Source organism: Suillus subalutaceus (assembly GCF_016647625.1).
Source record: "Suillus subalutaceus strain FC151 chromosome Unknown DFJ58scaffold_120, whole genome shotgun sequence".
Lineage (NCBI taxonomy): Eukaryota > Fungi > Basidiomycota > Agaricomycetes > Boletales > Suillaceae > Suillus > Suillus subalutaceus.
In genome coordinates this window covers 35,229-52,180 of record NW_024540369.1, presented here as the reverse complement: position 1 = coordinate 52,180, position 16,952 = coordinate 35,229, and the positions used below count along the sequence as shown (strand labels likewise).

Sequence of the window (16,952 nt, the reverse complement as noted above, 5' to 3'; positions counted from 1 at the left end):
AGAACCTACAACTTTTTTTTCCACGCAGTTTGATCAACTTCCTTCCCCCGTTGTTGTCCTCGTTCAGCTCAACGACAAGTTCATGATGAAGTACTCTGTTGTCTCTCTCTTACTCTTCGTAGCCGGTACTCTCGCCCAGTTCACAATCAACACTCCGTAAGTAATTTTACACGTGTACCTTGAGTTGTCGAGGCCTCATTGCTTCCTCGCAACAGTGCCAATGTTGTTGAGTGCCAGCCCACCCTCCTCGCGTGGTCCGGTGGAACTGGTGAGTTCTTCGAACATGCAGTCTTCCGTCCGTGTCTGACCGCGTTTTAGCTCCCTACTACTTGGTCAGTAATACCCTAGTAACATGGTTGTCAGTCATTGACCCTCGGCGAATTTTATTTTATTTCCTTTTACACAGAGGTAATAACTTCGTTTCGTATACGCCTAACATTTTACTCAAAGCTATTTCAGCATCCTACCTGGTGCGAGTCCCAATGGTGTTGCTCTTGAGAATTTGGGACAGCAAAATAGCACCTCGGTGACCTGGATCTGCAACATCGCGTCCGGGACATCTCTTGGTCTCACCCTTCGTGACAGCACTGGTTTGACTGCACAGTCGGCGCCTTTCACTGTAAACCCCGGATGTACGTGTTTCAGTTGACCTTGTTGATCGGTTGCTTAGGTTTCAACCTTGGCGTAGCTTCAACTTCATGCACTAACACTACGTCGAGTACGTCTCTTATTACGTGTAACAATCTATTACCCCACTGATGTTTTGTTTTCGCTTTTGTGTTCCAGTTTCATCGGGTCCGACTGGCGCAACTAGTGCTGCCGCACCGAGTGGTACTGCTACCACTCCTGCCACTGGCACTCCTGCTACCACTGGCACTTCTGGTACCACTGGTACTGCAGCTGGTGGAAGTACTCCTACGTGAGTTAAACTTGTTGTCAAGTTGCAACGTGATCTGATGTCACATCCGTTCCGCAGTACTTCCACGAGCACTGGAACCACTACCGCTTCATCTTCCACAAGCTCTGGTGCTGCCTCCGCCAATGTCATCCGCGTTGGCGCTGCCGGCATTGCTGGTGCTGCTGTTGCTGCTGTTGCTGCCTTGCTTTTCTAGTTTTTCTCTGACATCAGAATGACCGATACCAGTCGATGGACTTCAGAGACATTCACAGCTTTTCTTTTGCTAATCATTTATCTGCGACATCTATAACGTACATTAAGCTTTCTGCTTTTAGGAGTATGGGAGTTTTATCCGATTGACGTTTACATTCCCTCATGCGACTGAGCTTACTTGCTCATTACTCACAACTTTGATTGAATTGCGCCTTCTTTTGTCACAGATATTCCGGCTGACATTTTACCTTTGGATACCTGGGAGTGGCTGTTGTACAGTGCAAAGTTTCCTAAGGTCCGAATAATCTATATTTTGGCATTACAAGGGTCGTTTACTTGCGGAGTCCAATTACGGAATTGGGAGGAGCGCTGCGATGTTGCGGGTCAGGTACAGGTACTCGGCGTTCGCATCGCAATGGATCACGGATGTCGGAAGCTTTCAAGTTAGAGCTGATTAAATCGCGAGAAATTCTCGTAGACAATGGGAGAGTGACACGGTGATACAACTCAGCAAGCTGTTGTTGATAAGGGATACAAGCTCAAGATAGATCTTGGGACCATAGGGCAAGCGGTAGCGGTTCAAATATGATTTAACTTGAATAAATTCAACCTACGAAACTGCGCACTTTGATTAATTCAAGTCAACTCCACTGATGAAACCATGCACCTTGAACAAACACGTCTGTATTGAAATGAAATTCCCAACCTCGGTGTTTCACGGAAGGGAACGGCAAGATCTTGGTGATTGCGCCCATTAAATAAACGGAGTATGGCGTTGATATCCACGTGGTGACATAGGGTGGCATGCTCCGGCATATCCTCGCTGCACAGATCTATGTTTAGTATGTAGGTTAGCCAGCAAACTTGACGTTTTACCTTGTATCCGGTTGATCGCAGTACGGCCTTGAGCATAGCATAGGTTCATTATATTGCGCGGGGTGCATTGCAGCCGCCCAGCTAGGAACTGTCGGATAAATATTTCGGTGTGCCCCAAGAACTCCTACGAATGATCGTATACGTGAGTGGTCGTATGCAGGGATGAGTCGAAATGTGAACAAGGATAGCACGATACTTTATGTATGCGAACACGATACGAGCGACATCATGACACTTGATCGTTGGAAGCATGAATAAATGGCTCTTGATCACGAAGTCCAAGATAGACCCACAAGGGAAAGGATACGTGTAATGCCAGCTGAGAAAATATGTTACCCCGGTATGATCAGTCGGGTGTGGGGAGTGGCCATCCAAGCCGTCGGTCGCGACTCATTACTAGACACCTGCGTAGGTAGTCACTTTGCTCTGCACGGTAGTGAAACGCGACGGTCTTGTAGTGTTCTTTGTCCAAAAAGCTTGCATCGCATCTACGGCGTGCATACACTTATACCGATTGAATTCTGTGCAATGCTCAGATGTCAAATTATAAATTGATAGAGAGCCAGGTAAAAACACACGTTACAAATTCCATATTATTGTTGAGCTTATTGACACGCGAAACGCTGAAGTCAATGCTCTCGAGATTATCGCGGAATTCAAACACGATATCACCGACCCGAAGCACCGAGGAGAGCCGAGGGATTGACCTGGAGCAGCCTGAAGCAATCAGAAGCATATCAGAAACGGCTTGAAAGGATGACCAGCCTGAGTGTATGTATCTTATTGTGATAGCGATTTGACTCCCGGCGGCCGAGCTGCCCGAGGTTGCTTCAGGATAATCTCCACCCGGGAAAGCACCCTTGATCAGCTGCGCTGCTCGGGAACAGACACTGACAACTACTTCCAGTTCTCCGGATCCCAGTTTGTATTTTGAATGCAACCAACTCATTGAAAATCTCGATCACACCTTAGTATATCTCTCTATTGCAAGTCTATCATTCTCTGAAAGGACAAAGAGCAATCGGACCGGAGCTTTCTGTACGAGCAGCAAGATGCGAAGAGCGATTCAGGCTTGGCAGGTTGTTAACGAATGCTTGGATGTTCAGTTCTCCTAGTGACTCAGGGTCCGTGCAGATCAACAGCAGCCGAATACGCGGCTGCACTGGAGTATTTGTGTGCGATGGAAGAAGCTGTTCACCGCGTGGCCAGGAAGGCGGAGAGCACAACGAGTGGGTATTAGGCAAGGCACCATCGTGACTGGGCTAGCGCTTAGATCGGGCGTTGCCGAGAGTCGGGAGTTGTTTTGAAGGCGATATACAAATCTTTCTAATTATCATCTGTTCACCAGTCCATTGATGAGTATCTGAGAATAGCTGTCAGGTCAGCGACAAATTAATATTGCCATTGCAAGTAAGTACTAGGGATAAGGGTCCAGGGTCCGGGGCACGGTTATAATGCAAATTTTCACAGCCGCTGTACGATCACCACTCCAACGTTTTTCACAGCAGTTGGTAAACATATTGACACAAATTATCCACTGCAGTTTACAATTACATAGACAGTGAGTTCTGACCACTTAACAAATGTATACTTCTTACATGTATAATGGTTTTATGATAAAAATCTGTGAAGTAGTACATGGGAAATTCACTGTGAGTTAATCGACAATAGCGGGTACCGGCTCCTACTAAGGCTAGAACATTATAGGTCCAGCGACTATCATCGCGGCAGGAAAGGGGAATTGAGATATCTCCCTAACCGTGTCCATTAGTAACCAACAGAAAATCAGCACGAGTCTTGTCGTGGAAGTGCCGCAGTGCCGCTTCTGTGGGCCTGACCTACAGTAGATATATTTCATTGCAGGACCAGGTTAACGAATCTAGGTAAAAACGTTTGTGATCACAGTCTGGGACCATGGTAATACTATCCGCTCAGTCTGGACTGACGAGGCTGTCTAGCTGTTCGATCGCTGGGCTTGAACTTACATAATGAGTACTGTAAAAGAGTCTACGAAAAGAGAGTGAGTGAGCACAGCAGTACTAATTAAACACTTACAACAAGAACGTAGGGGAACAGGGTCAAACCAATATTGCCTACTGCGAGAAGCCGTGCCAAATACAGACTGGTCGGGCCTGGGACTCATCGCGGTTTTGCTGCGGGTTGTCATGGCCTTGCATCTAAGGTTTGAAGGCATAATGCGTCAATAGTTGAGCCACCGCCTACCCGCCGCCTTCGTTCTCACCACGTCTTTACTTCGGGAAGAAATGTGCCGAACTGCGAAATTTCATCTCTGTTTACCAAAGTATGTATGGCGCGATTACAATCAAGGCTTCGAGGCGACCCTTGTGCTTGATCATCTGAAAGTGATGGCAAGCACATAGCACAGTATATCACGATACCCCAAGAATTAATCACCTTCAACTTCTCGTTCCTTTCCTCCCAACCACTCGTCAACTTAACATCTTCACCTCGATGGCAGTCCCGGAATACACGATTGCAGACTTCATTCATCAAGAGTCGTGGTGGAAGAATCGTGGTATGAGCTTGGCTAAGCGCATAAAAATAAACTGATTTCTTGACAATGTCGGCACCCAGGCCTGCTGGTTTTAAATATCTATCTGATATTACCACTGCTATCATCAGTACTGAATGGCCTTGATTCGTCTATACTAAACGGTCAGTCGTGAGCATTCACCATCATATGGTCGACTCAAACTACCTTAGGTCTGCAGATTTTGCCCGGATGGCAAGAGTACTTCCATAATCCGCAGGGGAAAACCTTAGGTGGGCAGTCCTAGCATTGTTGTAACCCTCTATTCACAGCTGTTAGGCCTCATAAATTCTGCCCATGGAATTGGCGCCCTCAGCGTAAGCTGTAGCAGATCGTTTAAATTACTCTCAGCTCACTTTCGCTTTAGGGGATTCCGTTCTCCCCTTATGTGTCTGACTTGCTAGGACGACGAGCATCTATGTTTATCGGGGCAACCTTCGCGCTAGCTGGTGTCCTCACGCAAGCCTTATGCACCACCGTGCAAGTATTCATTGGCGCTCGTGTGCTCAGTAAGACTCCCATTCACGGAATGACTGGATGCTTATCCCTATCTTGTAGTCGGACTAGGCATAGCTTTCTCCATCAATGCCGCACCCTTGCTTATCAGCGAACTTAGTTATCCAACGCATGTGTGTCCAATCACCTCGTCCATTATCAGTTCTCTAATCCCAGTTAAGCGCGGAAAATTGACCTCTCTATACAATTCGATGTGGTATCTTGGCAGCATTATCTGTGTGTAGCATTCAGTGACATAGATTTAACTTCTGACATGTATTGCAGCGTCTTGGATCTGCCTGGTTGCCTATGATCAAGCAGGGACATCGCAATGGTCATGGAGAGTCCCTGTATTTCTCCAAGCTGCTGTTCCTATCCTGCAAATGATGTTGATATGGTCGGCATTGTTGACTCCTGAATTGCTCAGAGTGACTTAGCACTTTTGATTGTGTTTAGGTTCATTCCGGAGAGCCCTCGATTCCTAGCGGCTAAAGGTCTGGTGAGCATTCAAGAGGAATTTTCCCGATCAATTAGAATTTATCGGTCGAGCTTTTCATCATTATTCTTATAGGAATCGCGAGCTGCGCGTGTCCTCGCTCAGTACCATGCTAATGGGACAAACGAATGTGACCATCATTTAGTAGCATTCGAGATGGCTCAAATCCGACATGCTCTGAACCTCGAACGAGAGATTGCCTCCAGTCCGTCTTATCTGACGTGCTTCGCAACTCCTGGTAACAGGCGGCGCATGTTTATCATTATATCGCTGGCAGTATTCTCGCAGTGGAGGTTTGGCTAACCTCGTTCTAGTTTAGTACGGGAATTGATGCTCCTTTCAGCGGTAATGGTCTCGTCTCGTATTACATCAACATCGTTTTAGACGGCATGTATGTTCTCAAGGTCGGCACGGTGGCACATTGGCTAAAAGTTTAACAGTGGCATAACCACGACTCAGACAAAAGCAGCAATTAACGGCGGTTTACAGGTTCATCCATGGTTTTTTAGAAGCTGCCGGAGTTGATGCTTATCTTGCATATGTAGATTTTTAATCTCGCTAGTGCTCTATTGGGCACAATGCTTGTGGACAAGTTGGGCAGAAGGAAGTTGTTCCTGATTTCGAATATTGGAATGTTGATCGGTCAGTACTATTCTGTGACGCCATGCTGATTCGAGAACATCGCTTATTGTATCGTCTGGGCAGTCTTTTCTATGTGGACAACTACCACCGCTCTTTTCAAAGAGACCGGGAGTACTGTAGCTGCGAAAGGCAAGTGCGAAACCTTGTTGTACTTGGTGTGATTGTTGATCAAGTATGAACAGCTACTGTACCGCTCATTTTTATGTTCTTCTTCTTTTATGACTTTGCATACACGCCGATAATTGTTTCGTACACACTCGAGATTCTACCTTACAATATTCGCGCCAGGGGACTTGCAATCAAGGTTGGAACTTTCGTGACTCGTCTCTGAACACCGTCTAATATCATGCACAGAGCTTTTCTTCATATCTTTTCAACACTTTTAACACGTTCGTCAATCCGTGGGCACTCGATGCCATAGGTTGGAAATATGTGAGTCGTATCTCGTTCAAGTTTCTGGTTGACAAATATCTCGAAAAGTACCTTGTTTACTGTGGATGGCTCGTTCTGGAGTTAGTGTTTGTGATGGTGTTCGTTATTGAGACGAAAGGTGACTTTCATTGTTTTTGTGGTTTGTGGAGCGGCTCTGGATTTTTTCTTCAGGTCGCACTCTGGAAGAAACTGCTGCTTTATTTGACGGCGTGAAACCTCCTCGGAATACCACAGAACGGAGAGATAGCACGACTTTCACTACAATACCACAACTTGAATATGGACCTAGACAACCCCGTCTAGAGAAAGATATCCCAGACAACTATTTCGGGCATGAAAGCAGTAGTATCCGGAGTAGTGCTTTAAGATCACATTCGTATATCGAGCTTCAGGAACGCAGTAGAGTGCAGCAGGGTAGTGACTTTGGATCACCTTCGCATCTCGAAACACAGTCAGAAGAGTCTGTCATTACATTTGCTAAATAAAAGGGGAACCACCATCACGATATTGTATTTTATGTCCAATATTTATTTGCACATAAGCAGTACTAGTGTCTCTTGGAACTATTGGCTATCGATGTTCTCCAGTTTTGATCCAGACCTCGACACAGTCCTCTGAAGAGGGAAATGCTCCCCAACCGTCATGGTCAATTGCGACAGTTCGGGTGTCATCAAACAAGCTGTGAAACGTTGCCCCTTGGTGCTGGAGAATACGGGAAATGAGTAGATTATAGTTGCAATTTGTAATGGATACGTACTGGGCCAACGTTCATTCGAACTTTGGACGTAGTTGGGTCCATCCTTGAGGAAGTGATTAACATATGAGCATGTGCAAAAAACACGAAGAGACTCACATCGGGTTATTACTGAGCACAACTACACACCCAGCATGATCGGAATCACCCATGCGTACGAATCCAATACAATTTCTGCGCTCAAAGTAATCTACCATAGGTCCATATGCGAACGATTTCCGTGCAAGGAGTAACTGTTTCAGGGTGCGGGAGGTGCCCTCGTCAAAGCACTCATCATTGGGATACAGGTCACCATAGAAAACACATCTGCCATGACATTCGTGTTAGGGCCGGTGATTTAGCGAGTTGGCACATACGGATATCCGTGACTTCGCAGTAGGATGAGAGCGTACGCTTGAGCTTTGAAGTTGGTGTCCACCTAATTGAAATTGCTCGGAAGCCCCCAAACAAAGAAGTGCGAACGGCTTACCCAGCTCTCCAGAGACTGGCCGACTTGCTGGAACAATCATTGGCCAAATCATGTGCAGTTATCAAACGCTTACTTACCGTGCTATTAAAAGAAACAGTTACTCATGGAACTGTAGATATCTAGTGCCAACACTCACTCGTGATTGTCAACAAAAGTGACAGCATCTCCTGGCCTCAATTTTACCAGAGAACCTTCAAAAATGGTCCTCAAGTCGTATGAAGCACCTTCTTTGCTTGCTCTATGAAAGTTCTGGTGTAGTGGAACGTCGAAAAAGGAGGTCTGTTGCCATTAGCCCCGCGTCAGTGATGTCATAGGAGATGCACACCTGGCCATGGAACGCCCGAATATATGGGATTATAAATCGCAAGCTGCTCTCGCTCAGGGGCCTGTAGATCACAGAATCTAGGATGGACCTACTTCCCTGACCAGTACTCTGATACAGCAAACAATCGCTTCTTGCCTGGGTGGTTCCGAGTTCTTTTGATCTTCGATAGTAAAGCGGCTCTGTCACCAGGTCAATTAAATAAAGATAAAACTGCCCCTTACAAATTCAAGAAGGAACTTGCGGTCCATGTGTTTGATGGCATCCAGTCTAAACCCGCAAGCACCTGTGGTCTAGAACGATTTCAAAAAATCATGTAAGAGATGATGGAGACAAGACGTACGTCAAGGATCCACGAGCCCCACGAAAATAGATCACCTCGCACTTCAGGGTGACGGTGGTCAATCTATAGAGAATTAGAACGAGCACTTCAACGAAAAGCCACGACGAACGTCGATGCCTAGGAGATAATCATAGTTCCCATTCTCAGTGTCCACCCACCTTGACCAACCTTGGTGTCTTTCTGAAGAAATGCGAAATACACCATCGGTTTGCGTGAGATCATCCCAGTCCAACCCTTGGATGATTTCAGCCATAAAAAGTAAAGAAGGTCCAACACGGACTGACCCGTAAAATGATTGAAATTCCACCGCATGCTACTATACTGGCTTATATGTTTACCTCCAGCTGACGAAATTACAATGTATTGAATCACCTTCCCAAGCCGTCCAGGAAAATCAAATGCAGTCCAGCCCTGCGGATGATATTAAAAAGGTCTCCAGAGCAGGGAAGGGGAATCGTACATTGACTGGTCTCTCGTTCTCAATATCCCGTAAGCGATTTAATGGATCGACGCGTACAGCACGAAAGGCCTCCTTTCTGTCTGCACCGAGTTTATGCTTATGTATTGTGGTGCACGACTGAGCGTGAGCGCAGACTCGTGACGTGTAGTCAATATCCTTACATTGAGAACTGCATCAATGATAACGTTCATATCGCATTGCCTTGCAGTATCACAAGCTCTCAAAAGGTCTTCCTTTGTTCCCCACCTCGTAGCAACGGAGCCTTTCTGGTCGAATTCGCCAAGATCCCACTACACGAACGTCTGTATAGTGTTGGAACAAGCGTTACGGAACATCGTACCAAGTCATAAGCATCATATCCGCGGCCCGTCTACAGTAATCACAGTACAATGGGATTGTGAACATATCATCAGAACTGCTGACTCTCACCTGTTCCATTGCTTTGTTCGGCGGAGGGAGCCAGATCTGCGTGAACCCCAGTGCGGCCAACTGCGGGGCTTCTTTCGCAAGATGTTTCCACCAGCTCATGTCTGGGTGCCGGGCATCCCATGTGAAAAATTGTACCTTTAAGGATCCATTTTGAATTTCGGCATACAAATTGCAACTGACAACTCACCATCGTAGGATTCTGAGAGCTTCCGTCAGGCCCAAGTTGCATTGCTGGGAGAGATGGAGGCACCCATTTGAGTAGCAGGCAATCCAACCAATACCTGAGCTGGCGGTAGATGAAGCTCATCGAAAAGCACACAGAGTTCATGACATCAATTGACGGTCCGTCCTGCTGCACCAACTCAGGCGCTAACTTTGCCCGAGTTTTTGTTTGTCAGTGGCACCGGCATCTTCCGAGGCCTATAAATGTCCTCAAAGCCGTAGTCAAAAAATTTCACCGTTTACATGACCACCTCTCACTACTCATTCCAGGAAGCGTTCCGCTCACCGATGGAATGAGGGCACCGTGTGTATCTATCACAGGATGGTCTAGAGGAAAAGCCTCTTTAATCACTCTAATCACGAATATTTACGTTGAGAGGAGTTTCATGATGTGGCGACAAAATTCTTTTCCTTTGGCCTCATTGCACTTTACTATGTCCATTGCTGCAATATAATGTTTATAACTCTTCTTTGGGCCGACATAAGTGCCAGCTGGTTAAAGAGATCCATGCTTCAAATTGCAATGCTTGAACTTATTTATGAGATGCGTCGATGCGATGCACATCCAAGTAAGCGTTAGGTGCTGTTGGGTAAAAATGCATCGAGTGTCAAATTTCAAATTTCAAACTTGACTCAACATTATGGAGCGGGATGCACCAGCCTGGAACCAGGTCAGTGATCGCTGGATGGGCCATGTTCACACTGGTATCTATTGCCACTCATCTTTCCGGCACTTTCGTTGCTTGTGCATCGTTAGACGGCCGTGTGCGTCTTTGGCGACACCGGACTCTCAGAATCAGATCGATGCACCATCGGTCCATCGCCATCTACTCCGGCACGCGAATTCAGCGCGATGTGTGACCTCTATGGATGACAAGCACATCCTCAGCGACCTTGCTCGCCGCATGACCCGGCCCCTCCAGTGTGTGTTGAATAGGTGCGGTGTAAAGGCTGCTGACACTGTTTATTCTTTTGACAGGCTTCAACCCATCGAGGCATCTATGAAGGCGTACTTGCCCATCTTTTGGACTAACCTTTGTTATTCGGTACGGAAATGCGAATCCGCTTAGAATCTCTTGGGCTCAGAGCTCGAGTCACGAGCTTCATGGCTGACCTGCTGAAGAATTCACAGTCGAGGTCTTGAAGTGGCATTCAAGTTGCTGCCGCGCGCAGTCACGGTTCGGTAACAAGTTGGTGTATTCCCGAGGTGATGACTTTGCATATAAGGTCATTAGTCCTAGTGTTGTCGGCAGATCGCTGCCGTTCTAATGCCATTCGCCATAGAAAAACCTTGCAGAACTTTTCAGTTGCCAGTGGCAGAAGTCCAACAGGCGCCGGAGCTAATATTGTCCTGCCATGGTGAATCCCTATTTGCCGGGTTCTGGTAGTTCTCGCGACAAAATTCCCCACCGACAATTCTGCCCGCAACACTCAGACTCATAACCAACGCATAATTCTCCATATAAAAATCAGGACGTCTGATTCCCAAATTCCATGGCTGATTTCGCTACTCCAGTACAAGTCCAAAGGCCTCACGTCGCACTAATCACTGGCGCAGCCCAAGGTATCGGACGCGCCATTGCCCTGCGGCTCGCAGAGGATGGACTTGACATCGCAATCGCAGACTTGAAATCGCAGCGCACGAAGCTCGACGGCACCGCGGACGGGTAAGGGCACAAAGGAGGCGGTGTATTGTCTTGGAATATGATGTGTCACAAGAGGAGGAGGTCCAGCGCATGGTGTAGGCTTCGGATAAAGAGTTCAATGGTTTAGACGTGGTGGGTGTCTCGTCGGCTGTAAACCTGCCAATAGTCTGATGGATGGTGTTCTAGATGGTAGCGAATGCCGGTCAAACCATTGTGAAGCCTATGGCTAACTGTAAGCTAGCCCCATCTTTGACGCGCTTTCATGGTGAGCGCCATACCCCAATAGCTACGCTGGCCGATTTCAATTGGATTTTCAACACCAATGCGCGTGGGACGTTCCTGTGATTGCGTGCTGCAACTAAGGCTATAATCAAGCGGGGGCATGATGGGAGGATTATCAGTATGCACGACCCTTGGTTCTTTCGTATTTGGATGATAATACCGTTGTCATAGGCGTGTCGTCGGTATCAGGGAAGAAAGGGATACCGTTGACTGTGCGTCGAAATCTGCCATTCCATCATCATTCACACGGGCCAGGTGCTCGGTGTGTAGTCAAGAGATTCTATTACTTCATCTCATTTTCCTGTTCTTGCGTTTCACCGAGTGAATTCGGGTCACACGACATCGTTGTAAACGCCTACGCGCCTAGGTCAGTCGATACGCGGCTCTGTAAGTCATACTCCGTTATGTTATTTTTGTTGTTGTATTATATGCCGAGGTGCGCATCATTCATAATCTAGACTCACCGCAGATAGGTGCTGACCAGTATTACGTCGTTCCACATACATGCCAGACGAGCTCTGTTCCTTCACGCAGATAGTATTTCTCTTTTATGTAACACGCTAGCTTGTAAAGTACTACACCTGCGGGATCCAATGTCATGATATCAGATGCAGGTGGCAATGCCATTGATGATGGCCTGTCCCTAATCCCCTCTCGCAATCTAGAACCTCAGTACTATCAGGTCAGGCCGATAACGCGGCTGTGGAAAGACCACTTCGATCCGCAAATTAACACCTCATGCTCATGTGGTCCGACACTAAGGAATTCAGAATACAGGTTATTGATACGCCCGGCACCGCATCTTGCCTTGACTATGGTCAGGTGAGCTCACAGGAGGGCCTTATGTGGAGATCCGTGCAGTATAAAGACTCCTCGTATGTGATCGTTTGCCTTGACGTTGCTAGGATAATCTTATCGCAACCATCTATCCTCGATTCTCCGAACCATGTCCAAGTAAGCTGTGTCGAGCGTTTATTTCGATCTATCTATCCCAAAATGTTGTGACTGCTAACATGAAACGGAAGCTGATTTTTCCCATAGTTCCAAATTCCCAGCTCAATCTGCATCCCCTCTCGGTAAACTCGGTATCGAGGCTGCCCTTGAGGCTGCTGCAGACCCATCCATCACACCAAAGCCCAAGATCTTCGATGAATTCGCGCTAACCGATCGCGTTGGGCTTGTCTCCGGGGGAAATAGGGGCCTTGGCCTGGAGATGGCTCTTGCATGTTGCGAAGCTGGCGCACGTGTCGTATACTGCTTCGATCTTCCAGAAAAGCCATCAGATGAATGGATTGCAAGCAGAGATTACGTCGCGAAGCTAGGGAATAACTCGCGAAGCTAGGGAATAACTCGCGAATGGAGTATTTCAGCGCGAACGTCATTGATCAACAGGCGCTTTGGAAGAAGACGGAGGAGATTGGTGATATAGAGAGAAGAATGGACTTTTGCGTCGCTGCGGCCGGTATTCTCAGGTCGGACACAGACTGCTTGGAATACCCGGCGCAGAAGTACAGAGAGGTAGGTGGTTGTCGATGAGTTGCTTGCCACCGAATTTTTTTTGAAATTAAACCTGATTTCAAGGTCCTGGATGTCAACGTCAGTGGCGTCCTCTTCACTGCACAGGCTGCTGGCAGACAAATGTCGCGCTTCGGACGCGGTGGCAGCATCATTCTTATCGCATCAATGTCAGGCAGTATCACTAACAGGGTTCGCATCTCCCAACAACTGCTATGTCCATATTTGCATGCTGACCCTGTATAGGGCCACGCCTGGGTATCGTACAACAGCTCCAAAGCAGCTGTCCTGCAGATGGCTCGTAGCATGGCTTCCGAGCTCGGCGAAAAGAAGATTCGCGTCAACTCACTGTCTCCAGGATATATCTACACCAGGTTTGCTTTGCGATCAATTACACTGCAATACCAAATCGTGATGGCTGTGATAGTATGACTGCGGCATTTCTGGACAGCCAACCGCACCTCTTCGATGCGTGGTCTAGTATGAACCCTCTGGGTCGGCTTGGACGCCCCGACGAGTTGCGTGGTGTAGTGACGTGGCTGGCATCTGATGCATCGACATTCTGCACGGGTAGCGAGTACGTTGTCTCCGTTGTATTTCCTTGCTTAGCAGTAAAGCTAACTGTAAAATTCACAGTATCATCGTCAGTGGCGGTCACCACTCCTGGTAATGGAACACTCAAGGAAGAAGGAATTGCTTGTAGGATATATGAACGGAAGGCTTGTTGTATTTGTAAAGAAACCAGACTTGAACCTCGCATAGAAAGTCACGGAAGGGATTTCTGGGGTGCATACTAAGCCGCAGGTTGATTTTCAACAAGCGAATCAGCAACCTCGAGCGTGGGTGGGTTGGAAACCTATGTGCGAGTCGCGGCATTGTCGGTCCATTCTACACGGCAGCAAGCACGTTATCGCCACAGCTGACCGCAAAATTGCCCCATCACCACTCGTGGCAAAGTAGATAGAGGAACGGATTGTTGAGCAGGTTTCAAACCTGCAACAGATTTCTGTCCTGTGCAGATGCATTGACAGTAGAATCACATAGGATTAGCAGTCATCTGCCAACGCAAAATGGAATTAAAAGACTAGTTCGCGTTTAATTCGGTGAGCACAAAACATGCCAGGAATAAGCGAGTCGGGGGCTGGCGCCCCATTACGATTAGCTTATGCATCCCGAGGCTAGGACCGATATGTGGTGTCCAGTACAAGACTCCACTGAAACAGGCTTCCTGATGACAAGACATTTATCCAAGATGTATGTATCAGTATTTCTCTCTCGAGATGAGGTTTCCCAATCCTTTACAGTACCAAACGAATGCGGCGCTGCCGCGGATCGGAATACCGGAAGACATTGCGGGCATGGTGTCGTTCCTCGCCGGAAAGGATTCCGTTTATATCACTGGCCAGACGATCACAATTGATGGTGGAACATGGATGAATTAATCATGTACCTCTGACTGCGAGAACTGCAGCATGAAATGCAACATGTTTGAAAACACCTTGAGTCCAGAAATAAAACACTTGAAATGATCGTATCTTCACTTGCCTTCCTACAAACAAGGTCCGCGCCGTTGCGGGTTCATAAGTACATCTTTGGCCCATACGACTGTGACCAGCAACTCGCCAGTCACCTCGCGTCTACCATCAAGGATTCAAGACCAAGCATGACGACCACCGATCACATCAAAGACTTCAGTCAGCTGCCGCGCATCCGCCCAGGACAGACTTCATCCGCGAGTTTTGGCGAAACTTGGTCCTGTGCTTGATGGATGTAATCGTCGCGGCGCATCTTTCACAGGTGACAGCTCGGTAGGGATTCCTAAACCGGTCCCACCCTGCAGGGGATTGAACCCCAATTTTTCAGCGAACCATCAACTAGAGAAAGGTATAACACACCTGGTCCCACTGAAACACCGGAGGCTGTGGTTGCATAGAAGGGAAGATGCCTACATTGAGCTTCCGTTTCTTCTTCTTAGGCGCCAGTTCTTGGTCGTCTTCTGCAGCACTATCTGCAATCGCAGCAGATTTTGATGTCTTTGCTTGCGACGACTCGGCAGCTTTCTTCTGCTTCTTGGCTTCGGATTCAAGAGTACGTTTCTTTGGTGCCTTCTCATTTGGCGCAGAGGCGGGCTTTTTTGCTCGTGCACGCTTCGGTTTCTCTGCTGCAGGTTTTTCATCGGTACTGTCTTCCTGAGATGCCTTCCGTTTCCCTTTCGCTTTGGCGGAAGGTTCAATTAACTCAATGTCACTGTCATCTAACGTCAAGCGCTTTTTTGGTTTTGGTTTTGGTTTCGGGAGAGTCTGATCCGCCTCCTCTGATGGTAAAGGGATAGGAAGAGACGTCGTGTTGCTCTGGGACTATCGTGCGTTGAGACATAGCATAGGCGCATGAAAGTTTGCCCTACCTTTGGAGCAGCGGATGTTTTGAGCGCAGCGGTTAGCTGAGCCTTCAGGTCTGATATCTCTTGCTCAAGTTTTTCTGCTGCCTTTTTCGCGTCTGCAGCCTCATCTGCAGCCTGTTTCTGGAGCGTTGTCTGCTCCCCGGCTTCGGTCTATAAACAAACAATCTCTTGAACATACAACGTGATAGCTGAAGGAAAAATCTGACCTTCCACTCATGGAGGACTTCCTTAAGTTTAGTCGTGCGACCTTTCTCCTTCTCGAGCGCTTTATCACGTTCTTGGATTACTGCATTCACTTCCCTTAATTGAACCTCCAACTCGACATTCTTCTTCCGCAATATCTCCAAGTCTACATCATCACCCTTTTTCAAGCCCTGCCAATTGTCGAGTTGACGTTGCAACTTGGCACTATTATCCTTGTGATCCTCGAGCTCCCGCTCGAGTTGAGTCACCCTCGCTTGTAGACCATCACGTTGCACAGTTATGCGGGAAAGTTTGGATACATTTGTAACAGTAGCCGCGTCTGCGTCTGCTTGGGCTTCCCGTAGCCGGCGCAGTTCATCCTACTACCAAGTTAGACCATCGGCCATTATAAGAAGATTGGCACTGAAGGAACAGACCTCGACATCTTCACGTTGCTTATGAGCTGCTACAATTTCGTCCGACTTCAGCTTCAACTCCGATGAAAGCGTTGCGTCTCTTGTTCGTAAGTCGAGGATAGTCTTCTGGTACTGCTGATCTCGAGATTTAAGCGAATACTGTGTTTGAGCCACTTGAGAATCAAGATCTGCCTGGAGGTCCTCTATCTGACCCTCCAGTTCTGCCTCCCTAGCTTGGAACATGGTTATCTTGTAATCCCTTTGTATACGCGCAAGCCTCTCGCGCCGTGCAATTTCGCGCTCCTTGAGCACTGCAATTCGTTCGTCGTCCAAAGCGCATGCTGTCCTGAGATGAGCAATCCTATGGCACGCCTGTAAAGCATCGCAACCAACGTGCCACTCCTTTTGCTCTGCTCGCCATTGTTGCTTTGTGACATTGACAGTGTCCTTGGCGCGAGTTTGTTCAAGACTGAGTTCATCGTTCAGCTTCTTGATGGTGTGTTCCAAATTCCGAGTCTTCTGCACTAGGTTCTCTATGTGACCCTGCTGTGATGCGACCATCGCGTCGTGCGGAGCGAAGGGAGCCGCTGTTCGCACCGGAGTTGGTGCCCTCTTCGAATTGGGCTGCGGCATCAACTATGCTACATTAGATCGAAATGACACGTTTAAGGAAAAACGTTCTAACCAATGCTCGTGAACAGGTGTCAGATGAATATTATTAAAAAGTTCGTGGTCACTGGTAAACCTAAGGAATGGCTCGTCTGAAAGTGAATTGTTCGGATGACGAGATGGTACAATTGAGTTACAACTACAGTAAACACTCATGACAAATTGATTTGCCAACGCAACCACACGTACTATGTGAATCACTGCGAGCCAACTGAGTATAAGAATATTGAATGTGTAT

At 47.5% G+C, this 16,952-nt stretch overlaps 5 protein-coding genes across 5 annotated transcripts; 3 read left to right on the top strand and 2 right to left on the bottom strand.

Annotated features, from left to right (window-relative positions):
* Positions 1-26: 26 nt before the first annotated feature.
* On the top strand, positions 27-809 carry DFJ58DRAFT_807074 (uncharacterized protein). The gene is made up of 5 exons (XM_041391217.1): positions 27-156; positions 216-268; positions 319-332; positions 458-632; positions 689-809. Exons 1-5 carry the CDS (start codon positions 83-85, stop codon positions 757-759), a joined length of 387 nt encoding a protein of 128 aa, XP_041239721.1. The 5' UTR covers positions 27-82; the 3' UTR covers positions 760-809.
* Positions 810-4,327: 3,518 nt separating this feature from the next.
* DFJ58DRAFT_66556 (uncharacterized protein) lies at positions 4,328-7,127 on the top strand. Its single transcript, XM_041382512.1, has 18 exons — positions 4,328-4,523; positions 4,583-4,663; positions 4,712-4,771; positions 4,818-4,855; positions 4,906-5,047; positions 5,097-5,167; positions 5,216-5,270; positions 5,319-5,430; positions 5,490-5,532; positions 5,605-5,822; positions 5,873-5,920; positions 5,970-6,018; positions 6,075-6,171; positions 6,235-6,300; positions 6,354-6,475; positions 6,526-6,603; positions 6,652-6,721; positions 6,775-7,127. The coding sequence occupies exons 1-18, from the start codon at positions 4,460-4,462 to the stop codon at positions 7,086-7,088; spliced, it is 1,728 nt and encodes a 575-aa protein (XP_041239720.1). The 5' UTR covers positions 4,328-4,459; the 3' UTR covers positions 7,089-7,127.
* Positions 7,128-7,173: 46 nt separating this feature from the next.
* On the bottom strand, positions 7,174-9,609 carry DFJ58DRAFT_718062 (glycoside hydrolase family 13 protein; the record flags this gene model as incomplete). The annotated part of the gene is made up of 17 exons (XM_041384429.1): positions 7,174-7,305; positions 7,361-7,403; positions 7,457-7,663; positions 7,714-7,775; positions 7,904-7,907; positions 7,963-8,105; positions 8,152-8,194; positions 8,244-8,311; positions 8,373-8,441; positions 8,492-8,554; positions 8,601-8,770; positions 8,830-8,902; positions 8,952-9,047; positions 9,113-9,241; positions 9,292-9,321; positions 9,381-9,515; positions 9,568-9,609. The coding sequence occupies 17 exons, from the start codon at positions 9,607-9,609 to the stop codon at positions 7,174-7,176; spliced, it is 1,509 nt and encodes a 502-aa protein (XP_041239719.1).
* A 1,349-nt stretch (positions 9,610-10,958) lies between these two features.
* DFJ58DRAFT_718061 (uncharacterized protein) lies at positions 10,959-13,715 on the top strand (the record flags this gene model as incomplete). Its single annotated transcript, XM_041384428.1, has 8 exons — positions 10,959-10,961; positions 12,353-12,375; positions 12,572-12,839; positions 12,869-13,048; positions 13,112-13,237; positions 13,292-13,419; positions 13,473-13,622; positions 13,682-13,715. 8 exons carry the CDS (start codon positions 10,959-10,961, stop codon positions 13,713-13,715), a joined length of 912 nt encoding a protein of 303 aa, XP_041239718.1.
* A 1,026-nt stretch (positions 13,716-14,741) lies between these two features.
* On the bottom strand, positions 14,742-16,831 carry DFJ58DRAFT_66418 (uncharacterized protein). The gene is made up of 6 exons (XM_041382416.1): positions 16,731-16,831; positions 16,067-16,681; positions 15,653-16,009; positions 15,450-15,596; positions 14,941-15,402; positions 14,742-14,879 (listed from the first exon to the last, which is right to left on the bottom strand). Exons 2-6 carry the CDS (start codon positions 16,676-16,678, stop codon positions 14,772-14,774), a joined length of 1,686 nt encoding a protein of 561 aa, XP_041239717.1. The 5' UTR covers positions 16,679-16,681; positions 16,731-16,831; the 3' UTR covers positions 14,742-14,771.
* Between the last annotated feature and the right edge of the window lie 121 nt (positions 16,832-16,952).

Excerpts from the sequence above, each read along its gene's own strand:
- DFJ58DRAFT_807074 (XM_041391217.1), top strand. The coding sequence starts at position 83 with ATGATGAAGTACTCTGTTGTCTCTCTCTTACTCTTCGTAGCCGGTACT. Across the intron at positions 157-215 it reads CAGTTCACAATCAACACTCC|TGCCAATGTTGTTGAGTGCC; the intron begins GTAAGTAATTTT and ends TCCTCGCAACAG. Across the intron at positions 633-688 it reads TTTCACTGTAAACCCCGGAT|CTTCAACTTCATGCACTAAC; the intron begins GTACGTGTTTCA and ends ACCTTGGCGTAG.
- DFJ58DRAFT_66556 (XM_041382512.1), top strand. The coding sequence starts at position 4,460 with ATGGCAGTCCCGGAATACACGATTGCAGACTTCATTCATCAAGAGTCG. Across the intron at positions 5,048-5,096 it reads CATTGGCGCTCGTGTGCTCA|TCGGACTAGGCATAGCTTTC; the intron begins GTAAGACTCCCA and ends CCTATCTTGTAG. Across the intron at positions 5,823-5,872 it reads GCAGTATTCTCGCAGTGGAG|CGGTAATGGTCTCGTCTCGT; the intron begins GTTTGGCTAACC and ends TGCTCCTTTCAG.
- DFJ58DRAFT_66418 (XM_041382416.1), bottom strand. The coding sequence starts at position 16,678 with ATGCCGCAGCCCAATTCGAAGAGGGCACCAACTCCGGTGCGAACAGCG. Across the intron at positions 16,010-16,066 it reads AGCAACGTGAAGATGTCGAG|GATGAACTGCGCCGGCTACG; the intron begins GTCTGTTCCTTC and ends ACTTGGTAGTAG. Across the intron at positions 15,597-15,652 it reads AAGTCCTCCATGAGTGGAAG|ACCGAAGCCGGGGAGCAGAC; the intron begins GTCAGATTTTTC and ends GTTTGTTTATAG.